Source organism: Pleurodeles waltl, chromosome 2_2 (genome assembly GCF_031143425.1).
Source record: "Pleurodeles waltl isolate 20211129_DDA chromosome 2_2, aPleWal1.hap1.20221129, whole genome shotgun sequence".
In the NCBI taxonomy this organism is placed as follows: domain Eukaryota; kingdom Metazoa; phylum Chordata; class Amphibia; order Caudata; family Salamandridae; genus Pleurodeles; species Pleurodeles waltl.
The window spans coordinates 590,643,706-590,664,071 of NC_090439.1; the positions used below are offsets into that span (position 1 = coordinate 590,643,706).

A 20,366-nucleotide genomic window follows, 5' to 3' on the forward strand; every position below is an offset into this window, starting at 1 on the left:
GAGATCAGTTTAAGCATCACATCCTCCAAACACTTGCTGCATCTTGTAATTTAAGGCAAAATGTGTAACGAATCGAGAGAGTAAATAAAGTCTCTCTTTTTCCTTTTATGGTGTAAATTTAAAAACAATGTGTATGTATCAGAACAGAAAGACAGACCTGTGCCAAAGCCTGAAGAGGGGCAATTAAACTTCTATATTCAATCTGGATATCTGGCAGGTCTCCATGTCTATAGCGCCTGTAAAGAGTGACCTGGGCATCCTGCTTAATCTTCATTTCAGCTGTAATTTCCTAAAAGATACAAAGTAACATTTAATGTTTTTGATACAGGATGTTAAGGTTCCTATGGCTTTTAAAGATGAACACTTAAGATTAGAACTCTTTGCACAACTGACATATCTATAACAAACAGCAAATAAAATACCAGTATTGTAGAAAATATAAGGGCTGCTTGGCAGACATCCTATGTAAAAAACAGATCAGTGCCTCTGAAGTTGTAGTTATGATGGACAAGGTCTGCCTAGATGGTGCTGTATGGTTCTACAGACTACAATTTGATTTTGTATATTTATTTTTTAGATGTTTTGCAGAAATATAAAATATAAAATAAAGAACGCCAGGAACTCTTAGTATATGACAGAAATGTGTAAGGGCACTTCCTAGCCCACTGATATTGTTAATCTCTTAGCTCTTCCCTTCTTAGTGGGAACTTAGCCCAGGTGAACAAGTTACTCACCTTCAGTAATGCTCATTTTGGTGCATACTATATTTAATATTCCACACCTTGTCACTACTACCCCAGGCATCAGACTGGATCCAGAAACGCCAAAGCACAACTGCTGTGCGCTGGCAGGTGGTGGTGTGTGGTTCTGCACCAAACCCGTTCTGCTGCAAAGTGATGAGCAGGGCTGCATAAATGCCAACCAGGTGAACAGATGCCAGCTTCTTACTAAGGCTTGTCCACATCCTCAAAAAACGCCAATGCCCGAATTGGCTTGATCCATGAGGAGGTCACGAGGATGGGTTGTTTTAGATGCAAAAAGTGTCTATTCCACAGAATGGGAGGTTGGAGGGTCCGTGCAAAATCTTCAGCTAGAGTATCCACTAGAAGAGGTTACGTAACATGTTCATCTAATGGATACTTCTAATTGCAGACTCCTCACCTTGTTAATAGATTCCAATGCATTACCTCCCTCAGCGGTGGGTCTGTAAAAGGGCTCAAACCAAAAAGTCATGCAGGACCAAACTGCCAGAATGTCAATCAAGACGGACCTAACTATCAAGGCAAATGTGCTTTGTGAACATGTGCACTGATGCCCACGTACCAGTCCAACACATATCCAGGACACACAAACAGCATGCCACAGCAGTAACAGTAGCCTTGGCCCGAGTGGATTGAGCCATCAATCCTTCAAGGGGCTGCTTCTCAGAAAATGTGCGGAAGATTTTTATACAGGGGGCTATTAACCTAAAGATGGTTCTTTTCTGCACTGTCTTGCCCTTCTTTACTCCTGGGAAGCCTATAATGAGTTGATTGTCCACTTGAAGGTCCTTAGTACAATGGATGTAGAAATTTACAACTCTCTTGGGGTCCAAACAATGGAGTCTCTACTCCTATTTTGAGGGGTGATGCAGGGCAAAGAAAGTCAGAAGAGTTATAGCCTACCCAATGTAGAAATGTCTTACTATCTTTAGTAGAAATGCAGCTTCAGTTCTCAACAACAGCTTGCCTGGAATTAATTATGTGAAAGGCAGCTGGGCAAAGAGGGCCTGAGGTTCACTCATGCGACAAGCAGGTGTAATCGCAACCAGAAAGAAAATATTTAGGGTCAAGAAACTTAGTGGACAGCTGTACATTGGCCCAATTGGGTAACACATTAAAAAAAAAAGAACCAAATTCAAGTCCCGCTGCTGCATGACAAGGGGCTTCAGCAGAAAAATGTGCTATAAAATGGTTATATAAATAAAGCAGGCTGACCAAGCCTCAGAAAACCAGGAGCTGACAAACTCATCACAAGTCCTGGCTGGGCCATCAGCAAAACAAACACTTCAGATAGCTTAGCTTGTAGCAGGTCAACCCAACGGGTGACACACCAAACCACAAACTTGTACCAGCACACACTGCTTTCGTGTATGCAAACATGGTTGCCAGAATCAAATAAACAACTTTGGGAGGAAAAATCGAAGGAGACCTGATATTGCCGCTTAACCTCCCCACATGGAGGTGTAGCCTGCACAGGCCTGGATGCAGGACACTGCCTTGTTGCTAGGATAGAAGATCTTCCTAAAGCAGCAGCCAGATCGGAGGAGATATTCATGGCCGGAAGTTATGGGTACCAAAATTTCCTGGGCCAGTGCAGGACCACTAAGATGACTTGGGCCCAGTCATTCTTGGTCATTTTCAGAACTCTGGGCAAGAGAGGTAGAGGCTGGAAGGCACACAGGGGATCCGAAATCCATTCCAGTCGGAAGGGATCTTTCTCAGAGGGAGACATGGCTTGGGAACCCCAACACACAAAAGCTTGGACACTGCACATTCTTAAATGTGGTATAAAGATCGAGCAATAGTTTCACACCATTGCTTTCATATGTCCTGCACCACCTCTGAAAGTAATCACCATTAGTGAAGTGCTAGGCAACAGCATCTGAGTCCCTCTATCCTGGGATATAAAGATGCTTCCATGTGGTTTAAGACCAGGGAAATGTCTTGTGACTCAGCCAGCTACAGAATCCTCCTGACATAGAGCCCATGATCCAACACCGAGCCTTAGGAGGGCATTAGGGCCCATGAGCCAACACCACCCTGCTTGTTGCAGTACAACAAGGGGACCTCCACCAGCTCCAGCTAGATGGAACGTAGAAAGGCTTATGGTGTGAAACTAATTGTTCGCAATCTCCGCAGAATGAAGTGGACCCAGGCCTCTGATGGAGACCAGAGTCCTCTGATCTCAACCTCTCAGAAGTGGCCTCCTCAACCCAGCAACAATGCATCCATTACAATTGTCAGCTGGGGTCTGGGGCAGGGAGAGGGGTTTGCCACTTGTCCAGCTGAGGTCTAGAAATGATCAATTAAGGTTGTTTGCAGTATCCTCCAACATCTACAAGGAATCCGATAGGTTCCCTTAGTGTTAAGCCCACTGAGAAATCAGATCCCGCTGCAAAGTTCACATGTGCCATCTGGTGTGGTTGACTAGCAGGATGCAGGAAGCCAAGAAGTCTCAGAGCCACTCTCACTGAGACTGAGGCCAAAGGTTGAAACATCAGGATCCTTGCCCAAATGTCCTGGACTAATTGAGATGAAGGAAAGGATCAAATCTCCACCATATCTAGATGGCTCAGATGAAGGTGAGCCTCCGTAAAAGGAGTCAGGTGTGACTTTGGCACATTGATCGAAAAAACCAAAGATGTCTGGATGTTTCACTGTCCTGTAAAGGGGGTCCACAACTTAGTGAGGCAAGCTTGCAGTCAACAGCCAGTTAACAAGGGCATGACAAGACTAGTATTACTAACCTCGAAGATGTACGAATAGGACTACCATCACTTTTGTGAGCACCATAGGTGCACTGGTGAAGCCGACAGGGAGCACAGAGAACTGAAAATGCCCATGGCCCACTTGGAGCTACAGGTAACATCTGTGGGACTGCAGGATCAGAATGTGGATATAGGCGCTCCGCAAATCCAACTTTACCATCTAATCGACTGGATCTAAGACAGACAGAACTTGGGCAGGGTGAGCATCTTGAATTTGTCTAATTTGAGAAAGAAGCTCAGAAGACGAAGTTCTTAAACAGGACAAAGTTCTCTGCCTTTCTTTTATACCAGGAAAATGACAGGAGTAGCATTCAATCCCTACTTCAGATTCAGACATTGTCTTGATAGCTCACTTTCTCAAAACAGCCTGAACTTTCCTTTGCAGAATGGACAAGTGGTCCTCTGGAAGTTGCTGTGGTGTATGTAGCATACAAGGAGTGGTGGTCAGCAAAGGTACATTGTATCCATAATGGACAATTTGAAGCATCCATCCATCCGGTGTGAAGCTTTGTCACACATTTGCAGTCTCCTCCAAACCTGGAAGGAATCGGATAGTTCCCTTAGTGCTGAGACCACTAAGAATTCAGATCCCAGTCCTTTCTCGCTGATCTAGAAGTCTCTCAGGTTTACCTGCCATGTGGGGTGAGGCCCAAACAATAAAAAGAAAAAAAGCAGTATCCCACTCCCCTGAATATTTTTTTCCTTTTCACAAGTGAATTGAGGCCCCAAACACAGACCATCACTGCATGAGGACTAGCCAGTATAATCATCTAATTCAAAAAGACAGGGGGTGTTCATGGCCGACAAAAAAAAAAAAAGCAATGTCATACTAGGTACTTAATTTTACAGCTAGCAAATCAGAAGTCCCATCACATAAGCTACCACCATGAGCTATTGGGTAAAAAGACCGCTAGCTCTTGTTTCTCTTTGTGGGCAGAGCTCCTTTTTGCAGGGCGGATACTCAATAGTAATACCAAAAACACTATCACCCTCAATTAGGATCTTCATCAAGCAATGAGGGAAAGGTAAATCACCCACACGCCCCTGCAAAAACACCAAGCAAGTAGTGTAAAGACAGGCCTTCTGAAAACAGAGCACTCACATACACTCCAAAAACTAAAAATTTATACAGGGAACTGTTCAAACATACATTTAATGGTCCAGACTCTGGCACTTGTTTAAAAATACAAACTCATGCTCTGACCAGCAATTATGGAAGGCCAACATTTTCTGAGATGCCGTCCTCAAAAACAGAGTATATAAGTTAGTGTGTGTACATGTGCCACGTACATATGACATGATGGTATAGTCTATCGCTAGGGTGTAAGAGTATTCGAAGGTTTTTAAGTGTACATTCTTCTATTAGAACCAGTAACAGTCTTCGGTATGCAGTCCGGTATGTAGCTGGTCTACCTGATCTGTACAGATCAGCCACGGGTTATGTTCCAATCACCACACAAAATAACCTGGACAGACCGCAATGCCATAACAGTGGTCGAGAACTTGCGTTTTCCATAAGTTTCATAATGATTGGATTTTATGTTCCATGGGGTGGTAGGGAAATGTAGGAGGCTGGCCTGCTGTGTAGTGGGTACCTATGGTACTTACACCTTATACCAGGTCCAGTTATCCCTTATTAGTGTTGTGTAGGCAGTGTCTAGAAGACAGGCTCTCTAGAGGTAGCTGTGGATGAGCCGCCAAGGCTTATCCAGGAGACATGCAATGCTCATGCAATACCACTGTAGTCACACAGTAGTCTCACACATGAAAGAAAACACTCAGTGTTACAAAAATAAAGATACTTTATTTTGGTGATACAAATATCAAAAATACCATAGAGACTAAACTCCCTTAGGAGGTAAGTAATACACAAATTTTATACACTAATATGCAGAAATAGGCATAAAAACAGTTAGCAAACAGAGCAATTAGTGAAAATCACAATAGTTTGAAATGGGCCTAGAGGAAGCACAAACCATATACTAAGAAAGTGGTATGTGAAAGTCGATCTCCCACCTAGGCAAGTGTAGTGTGTAGAGGGGAGTTGGGAGTACTTAGTAAGCACCAGAACCCACCCAGTGACCAGGAAAGCAGGAGTAAATCACAGTACGTTTCCTAGAACACACAGAAAGAAGAACAGAAGAATATTGCAAAACCCAAAAAAGATTGCAAGACACCAACAGTGGACTCCTGGACAAGAAGATCTGTGGAAGAAGGGGACCAAGCACAGAAGAGTCCAGGAAGAGAAGGATCCCCTGCTAACTGGATGAAGGAGCAAAAGGTGAACCACCGGTGAAGAAGAAATGGTAGCACTGCACCCAAGACGACCAAATCTGGTTCCTGGAGGGTGCAAGTGATTTCCCATGCCAGATGGAGGACTGCAATCGGGTTTGCATCGTCGTAGTCTGCCAAAAAACCTTGGCACACGCAAAGCTTGCAGTTAGCGAAAAATGGTGCTGCCCAGGACCAAGGACGAGGTGGACTCTACCCTGGAGAGGGAGTCAGAGGGGTCCCTCAGCAACTCAGGGAGCCAAAAGAAGACCAGGCAGCACACACAGGTGTCCCACAGCACTGGGACAAGGAAGTTGCAGAATGGGCCCACGCAGCACTACGACAAAGGCTCCCACGCTGCTGGAGAACCATTCAGGAAGCTGTGCGTGACAGGATAGAGTGCTGGGGGCCAGAGCTACAAGATACACGAAAGACTTGGAGGAAGGATGCCAACAAGCATTGGCAGCTGCAAAAGACACACAGGGGTACTGTCTTGCGTGGGGAGGCAAGGTCTTACCTCCACTAAAGTGGGACAGCTGGATGAGAGGACCGTCGGGACCACTTCAGTCCACCACCTGTGATGCAGGATCCACGCAGCTCTGCAGGAGAAGGGATCCATGCAGCTGGTATTCGTCGCAGTTGGTGCCTGCTGAAGCAGGGGAGTGACTCCTTCACCCCAAGGGAGATTCCTTTTCCTTCTGGTGCAGGCTGTCCTCGGAGGATGCACGACTGGGAAACTGTTGTAGTTGCTGGCAGGAGCCAGAGATACACTGTTGCAGGAGGCGTCTTGCTTCTCTATTGCAGCTTGTAGGTTCCTGGAGGGTCCAGATGCAGTTTCTTCAATGAGAAGTCTAAGTGGAAATGCAGAGGATTCCTGATGGAGTCTTGCATTCCGAATCTGAGGAAGAACCCAAAGGAGAGACCCTAAAAAGCACTGGAAGGGGGATTGGTCAGCTAACAAGGTAAGCACCTATCAGATGAGGGCTGTGACGTAACCTGCTGGTACTGGCCACTCAGATGTTCCCAGAGTTCCAGGCCAACCTTGAATCCAAGATGGCAAAATCCAGGGTCCCTCTGGAGGAGCTGCGAGCACCACCCCTGGAATGGTAATCGACAGGGAGTGGTCACTCCCATTTCCTTTGTCAAGTTTCATGCATGTGCAGGGACTGGGGGGGGGGGTCCCTGAACCAGTGTTGAATGTTTATGCAAGGAGGGCACCAAATGTGCCCTTCAAAGAATTTCCAGTGGCTTGGGGAGGCTACCCCTCCCAACCTGTAACACCTATTTCCAAAGAAATCCAGAAATCCTTTGTTCTGCATTCCTGGGCTTGAGCTTTTAAAAAAAAAAAAAAAACAGGAGGGCAGATACTGGTCTGTGAGGTGGCAGCAGCTGGGGCTCCCTGGAAAACCTCAGAAGGCTGAAATGGCAATGCTGGTCTCCTCTATGGAGCCCCCAGAGTGCATGGAATCATACAACCAATGCTAGCAAAAGCCTTGGGTTATGATTCCAACAAGCTTCATACCAAACATGCCTATGTTCGGAGTTACCATTATGTAGCTGGACATGGGTAGTGACCTATGTCCAGTACACGTGTAAAATGCGTCCCTGCACTCACGAAGTCCTGGTCCTGGAGTTTGTGGGGGCACCTCTGCTAGTGCAGGACTGCCCTCACACACAGGTACTTTGCACCCTGCCCTCAGTGCTGGAGGGCCTGCTATAGGGGTGACGTATAAGTGACCTGGTGCAGTGAAAATTGCAGTGAAACGGTGCTTGCACCATTTTACACAGGCTGCAACGGCAGTCCTGCAAAAGCCTTTGCATGGGCTCCCTATGGGTGGCAAAATATTTGCTGCAGCCCATAGGGATCCCCTGGCACCCCAATCCCCTGGGTACCTAGGTACCATATACTAGGGACATATAAGGGGGGCACCAGTATGCCAATTGTGGGTGAAATACAGAGTTTTGGAAGAGAGAGCATAATCGCTGGGGTCCTGGTTAGCAGGATCCCAGTGAACAGTCAAGCACACTGACATTAGGCAGAATTAGGCAGAAAAAGGGGGTATCCATGCCAAGAAAGAGGGTACTTTCCTACAGGAAAGCATTGAAGTTGACCTTCCTCATGGATGCCTGCACCTCTAGAATCAAATATTAAGTTGAGTAGGTTAGATCACGCAGGGCAGTGGCACCACACTATCCACCTATTTACCGGTGACACGGAATGTGGCGCTGCCCATGCTCCAAGAAGGGTGTCTGTAAGGGCCTCAATTAAAGGAAGCAGGGGCTCAGTATAAGTTTGTCTGTGCTGGAGGACTTTGTATGAACATTAAGTTTAACCTCCATAGTGGGTAACTGGAGGTCACAAACCTCAGTCTTCTGTATCACAACGGTTAGGCAAGCACTCTCTTTAGTAGCTGGCCCACATAGAGAGACCAGTCAAGTTTCTCTGGAAGTATCCAGTTCACTTACATTTTGCTGCTCATCTTACCAGTTGTCCTCAGTACAGAGAGAGCACATTTGTCCCTTTCATCATAACAGACATTTTCAGATTCAGATTCTTTGTAAAACTGATTGTGGATGATCTGGGCCCTTCTCCTTGGGGCAAGGGAAACGTATCAGAGTCTGTTGGTTTGCCAGAAGGCCGCAGCCTAGTGTGATAAGGGCATGGCCTCGGTCAGAGTGGGGTTAGCTCAGAGAGTAAGAGCACTACTGGTTGTGCTTCGTTGTCCAGGGCAGATGCCCCTGGGTCTGGAGGGGATTGTGACACCAAGATAGACATCCATGCCAAAGCTGGTGCAGGGCCCGTAATGGGTCGAGAGGGTCTAGCTGACACCAGGGGGGACCTGCCACCAGAGTTCCAAGTGGAGGTCCTTGAGGTTCTTTGTAGCCCGGAGGCACATCAGAAAAAGCTGGCCTCAAGATGAAAAGACTCAGCATAGCTTTGCAGAACATAATTTGCTGTGGTGTTGCTGGGGGACTCAGAAATTCAGGTTCCCCAGATATGAGAGTCTGAATATGCTTAAAAAGAACATTGGGAGCAAGACCAAGAGACTTGTTTAAGCATTTGCTCTTTTTCAGGAGTGAAAGAGTGGAAATAAGGGGTGAGTCCACCTGATGTTCCTTGGTGCGATCAATGTAGAAGCTTAGGGCTCTAGAGTCTCTCTTCCTCTTAAATGGATGAGATTGGGCAAAGAAAGCTGCCATGGCATTAGACTACCCATCAGGGTACAGCATGACGACCTTTGGTATGAATGCTTTTATCCAGAGTACCAGTTTATCTAGGAAGACAGGCAGTGCTTGTAGCTCTCTCATGCAACAAGCTGACATGATTGCTATGAGGAAGATGGTCTTTAGCGTGAGAAGGCAGAGAGAGAACAGCTGTGCACTGGTTGAAAGGAGTCACACATGATATAAGTGAGACTCAAATGAAGGTCTCAATGAGGCATCACAAAAGGTGTTGCCAAGAACAGAAGAATCAGTCCTTTAAAGAAACACATTACAACAGGCCGATAGCTGATCAGGTAGACATAAAAAGGAAGAGGACCGATAAGTAACCCTTAAGCATCGCCACAGCAAGGCCTCCCTGGGCTAATGAAAGACAAATGAACTGTGCAAGTAAAGGCTGAATGCTGCGGGAGGAGCATCATATAACAAACTTCTCCCAGCATCTCATGTAAACAGGGTGGAGGGATTCCAAGCTGCCAACATAACACTAACTCCTAGGGGGGAAGAATCGAAAGCTATCACTCAATCTCCATCCATAGAGCGGTAGGTTGTTCAGGTTTGAGTGCAGGCAAAACTCTTTCCTGCTGCTGTGACAAGATGTTCTCCCGAAGGGACGGCTGGAGCAGAGAACAGATATTCGTGACTAGCGGTCTGGGTATCACACCTTCTTTGCTCAGTCCAAAGCCAATAAGATGAATTGGGCCCAGTCCACCCTGATCATCCTGAGAATTCTAGGCAGAAAAGGTAGAGACATGAAAGCATATAAGACTCCTGAGTTTCAATCAAAGCAAAAGGCGCCTCATAGCATGAAATTACTTGGGAAGCCAAACATGCGAAAGTGTGGAATTTTCATGTTTTCTATGCTGGCAAAATGATTGACAATGGGTTCTCCCAATTGTTGGAAGATGCCCTGTGCCACCTTGGAGTGCAGCCGCTATATGTGATCTGCTATGTAATGTCTGATGAGTAGTCAACCCTGGAGTTTGAATACCCTGCCTTGTGTTGTGCGACCATGGGGATGCTCTGGCCATTTAACCACTTCTGGAGCTCGAAAGCCTTCAGTCCCAGAACCAATGACCCCACTCAGCCCCGTTTGTTGCAGTTCTACATTTCAATAGTGTTGCCCGTAAGGATCTCTACCAGTTATCCCATAATGGTCGTCCAGCAACGATGCATCTGTCACAACCGTTAGACCCAGATTAAGGATTGAAACATCTGGATCATAGCTCAAGTGTCCTGAACTCATTAAGGCATTTGAAAGGCTCAGAAGAGCACAATGTTCATAATAACTTCATTGAAGGAGAGCTGTTATGAAGGCGTCAGATGTAACTTTGGCATGTTGATGGAAAAGCTCAACAAATAGGTTGGCCATTGTCTGGACGTGGTTTACGACTGTTTGGGGCTAATCTGCTTTCCACAGTCGGTTGTCGAGGTGTTGGAAGACCAGTATTCTCAACATCCATAGACGTCAGAAGTCAGACACAGCTAACAGATACCCCTTGACCAGGGACACTGGGCTGTCCCATTCGGCAATGATAGCACAAACTGTAGAATATTGGCCAAAGACACTTTGAAGAAGCCTGAGTTCTAGGAGTGAACAAAGACCGCCTTCCTTCTTTGGAATGAGGAAGTACCGGGAATAGCACCCCTGCCCAATTTTCTGCTGTGGCCCAATAATGTGCTCTTTTCAGTCAACTTACTGCCGCTTTCCATGTGGAGCTGGAGGAAAAAGAGGCGGAGGATGGAGGGGGCTGAAGCTGCTAACTGTATTCTTTACCTCTATCTTTGTATTTTTGTACAAAGAGGGTTTTGTTACTGCTGTTGACCAGTCAAGAAGGATTGATGTTGATTATGCTGGAAGCCTCTGTAAAGGCCTCGACTCCATAATACAAGCAAAAAAAAAAAGATTACTATAAACCTAGAGATTATGTCTGCGCCACTGTCCTTCAAGGGCTGCAGGACAGCAACTCTACTGATCATAGAATCTCTTTCCTTCAAACGGCAAGTAGATAAGTGTGTTCTGGGCATATGAAGATAATCCAGTCCATTGTAGCCAGGCCTGCTGCCATCAGAAGTATGGATGAACTCATTGTTCACCTATGCAATCAGCTATAGCTAGGCCAGTCTTGACAATATGATCAGAAGTGTCTTTTTTTATCCAAAATGACCTCTGTAAAATGTCTCCTGATGTATTTGAGCAGATTGGAGACCACCAACGATGCCATGTCCTAGGGAGAGTTGGTATAATGTCCTGGTAAACATGCAGAATGTAAGGAGCATAAGGTCCCCCTGAAAAGACCTTCTTTCCAACACCTTCAGGTTTTTTAGATTCCCCATTGGGTGGGTGGGTCGGGAAAGCACCTGGATTAATCACTGGGTGGACGAAGCCTGGAAACAAAGTATCAGGTGAAAGGTGTATGGAAAGAAAAGAATAATCCCCCAAGGTACGTCTCTTGGTCCACCCTAACACAAGGCTAGAGGATGGTTTGGCCCAAGGATATCTGACTGTCTCGATAAGGGCTTCATTAAATGGCAAAAGGGGCACTTGAAGCTGCTGCTGACTGTAGCACAACAATAAAGATGTTTGGCTTAATTCACTGATGACCGAGGGAGTTCCAACAATATGGCAGCTTTCTTAAGAACTGTGTGGAAAGAAGCCATCTCAGGAGGAGCTGCACTGGGAACCGTATCAGTATCTATATCTGTGTGTTCAGTCCACTTGCATCTAAAAGGGACTGTAGGGAAGTGCCACTGTTGGCATGGTTACTAACCCCCCCCAACTTTTTGCCTAGTGTTGATGCCAACTTTGATTGAAAGTGGGCTGGGATCCTGCTAACCAGGCCCCAGCCCCAGTGTTCTTTCCCTAAAACTTTACCTTTGTTTCCGCAATTGGCACAACCCTGGTACCCAGTTAAGTCCCTTGTAAAAGGTACCCATGGGACCAAGGGCCCTGAGGCCAGGGAAGGTCTCTACGGGCTGAAGCATGTATTATGCCACCCTGGGGAACCCCTCACCAAGCACATACATACTGCCTTGGCAGCTTGTGTGAGTTGGTGAGGAGAAAAAGACAAAGTCGACATGGCACCCCTCTCAGGATGCCATGCCCACAAAAAATGGCCTGTGGCATAGGTAAGTCACCCATCTTGCAGGCCTTAAAGCCCTAAGGCAGGGTGCACTATACCACAGGTGAGGGCATAGCTGATGAGCAATATGTCCATACAGTGTCTAAGTCCATTCTTAAACATTTTAAGTGCAGTGTAGACATATTGGGTATATGGTCTGGGAGTTTGTCACTATGAACTCCACAGCTCCATAACGGCTTCACTGAATACTGGGAAGTTTGGTATCAAACTTCTCAGCACAAGAAACCCACACTGATGCCAGTGTGGTATTTATTGGAAAATGCACACAGAGGGCATTTTAGAGATTCCCCCCTTTATGTTAACCAAACTGCTAGTGTAGGACTGACCAGTCTGTGCAAGCCTGACACTTTCAGACAAGTTTCTGACCACCTGGGATGAGTGACTTTGTGCACTCTGTGGTCAGAAACAAAGCCTGTCCTGGGTGGAGGTGCTTCACACCTCCCACACACCTCCCCCCTACAGGAACGGTAACACCTGGGGGTGAGCCTCAGAAACTCAAGTCTCAGATTACCGTACCCCAGGGCACTCCAGTTAGTGAAGATGCCCCCCCCCAGACAATGACCCACTTTTGGCGGCAAGTCTGGTGAAACAATTAGGGAAAACAGGGAGGAGTGACCACCCCAGCCCGGGCCAACCCCTAAGGTGTCCAGAGCTGAGGTGACCACCTCCCTTCAGAATCCTTCACCTAGGGTTGGAGGACAGGGACCAATAAGATTAGGCTTGTGACCCCTCCCCAAAGGGACTGGTCGCAAGGAGGGTGTAGCCACCCTCAGGGACAGTAGCCATAGGCTACTGCCCTCAGACCCCTAAAACGCCCTTAAATCTAGGATTTAAGGGCCTCCCTGAACCCAGCTCACAAGATTCCTGGCGACCTACAAGAAGAAGAAGGACTGCTTAGCTGAAACACCCAGCAGAGAAAGAAGACGACAACTGCTTTGGCCCCAGCCCTACCGGCCTGTTTCCTGCTTCAAAAAACAGCGACGCGTCCAGCAGAACCAGCGATCTCTGGCAACTCCAGAGGACTGCCCAGCACCCAAAAGGACCAAGAACTTTTGCGGACAGCGGCTCTGTCTAAGAAAACCTACAACCAATGATTTCCACCTCACTCTGGATCCGCAATACTTGACCCCTGTGCACCCGACGCTCACGGCCCATATCCAGGTGGTCCATCCAGCAAGAGAGGGTCCCCAGGAGATTGCGAGCAAGTGCCCACCCTGGGTTGACATCTTCACCCCTCCACGCCGCCGCCTGCCGAGGAAATCCCGAGGACCCACTGCCAGTGAAGCTCAGGACAAAAATATCCGACACCTAGGAACACAATCCACCCACAGCCCCCAGGCCTTGGAGAAACCGACCCGCAGTGCCGCAACGTCCAGTAGGTGGCACTTCTCCCTGTCCGACAGGTGGTGTGCCCAAGAGACCCCACCTGGACCTCGCCTGCAGCCTCTGAGTGACCCCCGGGGTCTCCTCATAGACCAGCATTGAAAACCTGACGTCCTGTTTGCAACCTGCACCCAGCCGTTCCTGTACCGCTGATGGTGTGTGTTTGAGGCCTACTTGTGGCCCCTTCAGAGGTCTTCTAATCCCCCCTGGTCTGCCCTCCGAGCCGTGGTACTTACCTGCAGGCAGACCTGATTACGAGCACCCCGTCTCCATAGGAGCCTACAATAAAATAGCTCACCTCTGCACCCGGCCGGCCCCGTGTTGCTGTTGTGGGTGTTTGGGGTCAACTTGAACCCCAACCAGTGGACTTCCTAAAACCTGGAGACTGGAACTGTAATTGTTGTACTTACCTGTAAAACGATCTAACATTTCTTCCTCAAAAGTGCAAATTTTTAAAGCAGATTATTGCCAATAATTCAAAAACTGTATTACTTATCTATTTCAAACAAAGAACTGTTGATACCTGTGTGAAATACTACATTTTTCAAGTACTTACCGGCAACCTGAATCTTGTGGTTCTAAATATAAAGAAAATATATTTTTGTGATATAAAAAAACATTGGTCTGGAGTTAAGTCAATGAGTGTGTGCTTCTTCTATTGTCTGTGTGTGTACAAAAATGCTCTGCACTACCCTCTGATAAGCCTAACTGCCAGACCACACTACCACAAAAGAGAGCATTAGTATTATCTACTTTAGCCTCAGGGGAACCTCTGCACTCTGTGCACACTATATCTCATTTTGATAGAGAATATAAAGAGCCACCTTCCTACATTGGTGGATCAGCGGTGGGGTCCATGACTTTGCATTTGCTGGACTACCCAGCCAATACCTGATCACACGACTAAATTTCAAAGTTCCCTTTAGAAAACTGATTTTTGATTTTGACTATGTTTTCTAAATTTTTAAAAGTCCTGCTAGGGCCCTGGTTAAGTCCCCTTAGCATCTCTTTTTAAAGTCATTTTCGAGTTAGAATTTAGCTGCTAGAAGTAGTTTTTAGTTTCTAAAAAGTAATCCCAACTTTTATTAACATAATGAGCATCTCAGGGGACGTGGTTGTAGAACTCAACCTCACCCCTTACCTCCATCTGTGGATGGCAGAGTTAAAGTCCCTCTGTAAGCTGAAGAAGATTAGAACAGGTTGCAACCCCACCAAGGTCAAGCTCCAGGATCTCTTAGCAGAGTACACCAGGGACCACCCTGCTGAGGAGGAAGAACTCCACTCAGACAGGGAAGATGTTAGAGATGAGGAGGATGACCTCCCCCCTCCTCACCTAACTAGGGAGACCATGGTCCCCAGACCTCTGTCTCCAAGGATAGAACTCACTGGATCTGGATCATTAACAAAGGAGTCCAGCTCCTCCGGAAACATTGGGAGAATCCTTTTAGCAGGGATGGCCAAAAGGTTAGCTTTAGAGCAGCAACTCCTGGCTATATAAAGGGAGAGAGCAAAAATGGGCTTACCACCCATTAATGGTGGCAGCAAAATAAATAGGGTGAGAGAGAATACTGACATCCTAAAAATCCCTAAAGAGACTGTCTCAAAATATGAAGAGGATGATCATATCACCAAGTGGTTTACAGCTTTTGAGAAAGCTTGTGCAACCAGAAAGTTAAACAGATCTCACTGGGGAGCTCTCTTTTGGGAACTGTTGACTGGTAAGTGTCGGGATAGACTCCTCACACTCTCTGGTAAACATGCAGAGTCCTATGACCACATGGAGGCTACCCTGATTGAGGGCTTTTGATTCTCCACTGAGGAGTATAGGATTAGGTTCAAGGGGGCTCACAAAATAAACCTCGAGCCAGACCTGGGTTGATTTTGCTGACTACTCACTGGAAACACTAAATAGTTGGATAACTGGCAGTGGAGCACATGACTATGATGGGCTTTATCATTTGTTTATGAAGGCACACCTGGTAAGTAACTGCTTCAAATATAAGTTGCATCAACATCTGGTAGGCCTAGGCCCAATTTCTCCCCAAGAACTGGGAAAGAAGGCAGACCATTGGGTCAAGACTAGGGTGACCAAGACTTCCACAGAGGGGGACCAAAAGAAAGGGGTCACAAAGCCTCACCAGGGGAAGGATGGTGAAACACCTAAGGACAAAAACAGTCTTCTCAAGGGCCCCAAACACCTGCTCAAGAGGGTGGGCCATGAGCCTCTTCACAGTCCACAAATGGTTACAAGGGTAAGAACTTTGATCCTAAGAAGGCCTGGTGTCACAATTGTAAACAGCATGGACACCAAACTGGAGATATGGCCTGTCCCAAGAACAATTCCACTAGCACTATTCCAGTACTCGAATAGCCAGTCTCCAGGTGGGATCAACAGTGTGCCCAGAGCAAATCAGGGTTCACACTGAAGCCACTCTAGTCTCTGAGGGTGGGGTGGATATAGCCACACTGGCTGCCTGGCCGCCTAACATGCAAAAATACATCAGCTCTTAATCAATGGGACCAAGGTAGAATAACTGAGGGATACAGGTGCCAGAGTCACCATGGTGACAGAGAAACTGGTTTCCCAGGACAGTATTTGGCTGGACAAAGTTACCCAGTCACCAATGCTGACAATGTAACTAAGGTACAACCCATGGCTATGCTGACTTTAGAATGGGGATGGGTTACTGGCCTGAAACAAGTAGAGGTCTCTTCTGCAATCCCAATAGAATGTTTGCTAGGGAATGATCAGCATGGGATGAGGTAGAGCTAAAAACCCATGCAGACATGATGGGAATCCCTGAACTGGTGTGTGTGAAAACCAGAGCAGAGCACACGATGAAAAAGAAGTGTTGGAGCCTGGAATAATGGCCCAACCTTCCAAGAGAAAAGGTAAAAGGACTGGGGGACCAGCCTCTGTACAGCAAAAGAAATAAGACCTATCTTCTCAGGAATATCTCTTATCCCCTGAGGGTGATTGAGTCCATAGAGCTGGATCCTTACCAGGTAGAGCTCTTGGGACCAGGGGGGCCCTCAAGGGAACAGCTGTGCCAGGGACAAAAGACTTGTCCCACTCTTGAAGGTCTGAGACAGCGAGCTGCTCAACAGGTGAAGGGAGATGTCAGCGGCTCCCACAGGGTCCATTGGGAGGATGGACTCCTTTACCCTGAGGCCAGTGACCCCAAGCCTGGTGCCACTAGGAGAGTGGTACTGCCTCAGATTTTAGATGGTTTATCCTCACTTTGGCCCATGGCATCCCCCTAGCTGGCCATTTGGGACAAACCAAAACATGGAGCAGACGTGTGAACCATTTTTATTGGCCCAACATATCCCCGAAAGTAAGGGAGTTTTGTAGCTCCTGTGTCACCTGTCAAGCCACTGGCAAGACAGGTGGTCACCCAAATGACCCCCTCATTCCACTTCCAGTGGTGGGGGTACCCTTTGAGAGGGTTGGTGTGGACATTCTGGGTATACTTGAACCACCCACAACCTCAGGGAATCAGTACATACTGGTGGTAGTGGATTATGCTACCATATGCCCTGAAGTAATTCCCCTTAGGCAAACTACTGCCCCTGTAGTAGCCAAATCCCTAATTGATAATTTTCCCAGAAAGGGGTTTCCTAAGGAGGTGGTTTCTGACAGAGGTACAAACTTCATGTCAGCTTACCTAAACCACATGTGGAATGAAAGTGACTTATAAATTCACCACACCATACCATCCACAAACCAACAGACTTGTTGAGAGATTCAACAAGACACTGAAGGCATTATCATTGGGCTCCGTGAAAAACTCAAAAGGAGTTGGGATGTCCTCCTGCCATGCCTGCTTTTCGCCTACAGAGAGGTGCCACAGAAGGGAGTAGGGTTTTCTCGGTTTGAGCTTCTGTTTGGCCATTCTGTAAGGGGACCACTTGCACTTGTTAAAGAAGGCTGGGAGAGAGCTCTCCATGAGCCTAAACAAGATTTGGTGGACTATGTGCTTGATCTCTGCTCCAGGGTGGCCAAGTACATGGAAAGGCATCCAACAATCTTGAGGCCAGCCAACAGTCCTGGAAAGGAAGAGTCAGGTCACTTACTTAGTGGACCTGGGCTCTAGAAGGACATCCAAGAGGGTGATCCATGTTAACTGCCTGAAACTCCTTAATGACAGGGCAGACATAACCATGGTGATGGTTACTGATGAGGTTCAGGAAGCAGAGAGTGAACCTCTCCCGGATCCCCCCCTCAAATGACTCTAAAGATGGGTCAATGGATGGAGTTGTCTATTCAGATACCCTCTCTGCCCAACAGCAAGCTGACTGCAGGCAAGTCATATAGCAGTATGCTGAGCTCTTCTCACTGACTCCTGGTCAGACTCACCTATATACCCATGATGTGGACACAAGAGACAGTCTACCTTCCAAAAACAAAATTTACAGACAGTCTGACCAAGTCAAAGAGAGCATCAAACTGAAAGTCCTCAAGATGCGGGAGTTAGGGATAATAGAGCACTCTGACAGTTCTTGGGCTAGCCCAGTGGTCTTAGTCCTGAAACCTCATACCAAAGATGGCAAGAGAGAAATCAGGTTCTGTGTGGACTACAGAGGACTCAACTCTGTCCCTAAGAGAGATGCACATCCATACCGAGAGCAGATGAATTGTTTGAGAAGTTAGGTGTAGTAAAAATTCTGATTACCTTTGACTTAACTGCAGGGTACTGGAAAATAAGGATGGCACCTGAAGCCAAAGAAAATACAGCATTCCCTACACCTGATAGGCATTATCAGTTTACTGTTATGCCATTTGGCTTAAAGGATGCCCCTGCCACCTTCCCAAGGTTGATGAATCAAGTTGCAGCATACCTAGATTATATTGCTGACTTTAACTCCAGCTGGCAGGATCACCTTGTTTCACCTGGGGAAGGTTTTGTAGGCCTTGCAAACATCAGGCCTCTCTATCAAAGCATCTACGTGCCAACTAGTACAGGGCACAGTTGTATACTTGGGTCACCTTACAGATGAGGGCCAAGTGCAACCTTTACAGCCCAAGATCCAGACAATTCTAGACTGGGAAGCTCTAAAAACCCAGCCTCAAGTCAGGGCATTCCTTGGCTTGACTGGATACTACAGGAGGTTTGTGAAGGGATATGGGTCCATTGTGACTCCCCTCACTGAACTGACCTCAAAGAAGATGTCAAAGAAGGTAAACTGAACGCTTTACTATCAAAAGGCCTTTACACCCTGAAAGAATCAATGTGCTCAGCACCAGTTCTTAAAGCTCCAGATTATTCTAGGCAGTTCATTCTGCAGACAGATGCCTCTAAACATGGGATAGGAGCAGTCCTGTCCCAAACCAATGATGGTGGCCTTGATCAGCCTGTTGCTTTCATTAGCAGGAGGAGCAGGGAGCAGCGTTGGAGTGCCATTGACAGGGAGGCCTTTGCTGTGGTTTGGAACCTGAAAAAGCTGAGGTCATATGTTGGTACTCACTTTGTTGTTCAAACTGACCACAGACCTCTCAGATGGCTAATACAAATAAAAGGTGAGAACTCTAAACTTTTGAGGTGGTCCATATCCCTACAGGGAATGGAGTTTGCAGTGGAACACAGACCTGCGACTGCACATGCCAATGCAGTTGGCCTATCCAGGTTCTTCTGATTAGAGAATATAGACTCTCTTGGGAAAGGTTAGTCCCATCCTCTTTCTTTTTTTTTGGGTTGGGGATGGGGGGATTATGTAGGAAAACCAGGCCCCAGTGTTATTTCCCTAAAACTGAACCTTTGTTTCCACAATTGGCACAATCCTGGCACACAGTTAAGTACCTTCTAAAAGGTACCCATGGTACCAAGGGCCCTGTGGCCAGGGAAGGTCTCTCAGGGCTGTAGCATGTATTATGCCACCCTAGGGGACCAAGCACATACACACTGTCTGGAAGCTTGTGTGTGCTGGTGAGGAGAAAAAGACAAAGTCGACATGGCACCTTTCTCAGGGTTCCAAGCCCACAAAGCACTGCCTGTGGCATAGGTAAGTCACCCCTCTAGCAGGCCCTAAGGCAGGGTGCACTATACCACAGGGGAGGGCATAACTGCATGAGCAATATGTCCCTACAGTGCAGGGCTAGAAAAATCCACTCGACCACTCGCATTGGCGAGTCTTATTTGATCAGGTCGAACTATTTTTAATTCTTACTTGTCCCTTCTGGCGAATTAACACTGAACAGGTGAACTGTGTGACCTGCTTCTTAGAATGTGAAATAAAAGGATATAGGGTGTCAGGGTTTTCCTAACACACAACATTTAAATGACTAAGCAAACTGTGCAAACATTTCAAAATATATTCCAGTAGTTGTGAAAAACCTTTTTTATCTTTCTGTGTGATGGAAATATATTTTAATAGGATGAAAACTAATCGAAATACTTTACATGTTGATGTGCAAAGGATATGTTTTCTGAAACCTAATTTTCACAGGCTGTTAATACACTATATTGTTTTATCAGTAAGCTGCGAGTTAGTGGAGAGGTTTTTGGACATTTCTTGTAAAATTACTGTGCGTAGCACATTATGGTTTAGTAATATACTTATTAAAATTGAGTGTTTAAACAAACTGAGAAACACTCCTGCCCTGATGGCAACGTTGTCAGTAAACTAAAAGAAGTCCTAGGTTATGTGGGCTACACCTCAAGGGTATGTGCGCTACATTCTTGTGATGACTGCAGCAAATGTTACTCTACTTAATCAAACAAACAAAAGAGTTTTTTTTTGTACTGCAGAAATACTGACATCACATGTTTGAAGGTGCAATCATATGTGAGAATTAAGAAAAAGGCGATTCTGTAAAC

At 46.6% G+C, this 20,366-nt stretch overlaps 1 protein-coding gene across 2 annotated transcripts in view; it reads right to left on the reverse strand.

The window, feature by feature from the left end:
* Window positions 1–20,366, reverse strand: part of PRKDC (protein kinase, DNA-activated, catalytic subunit) — a 2,139,921-nt gene that overhangs the window by 723,886 nt on the left and 1,395,669 nt on the right. For both annotated transcript variants that reach the window (XM_069220133.1, XM_069220131.1), the window contains exon 61: window positions 158–289. In XM_069220133.1, coding sequence (XP_069076234.1) covers window positions 158–289 — 132 coding nt within the window. The remainder of the gene's footprint in view (window positions 1–157; window positions 290–20,366) is intronic.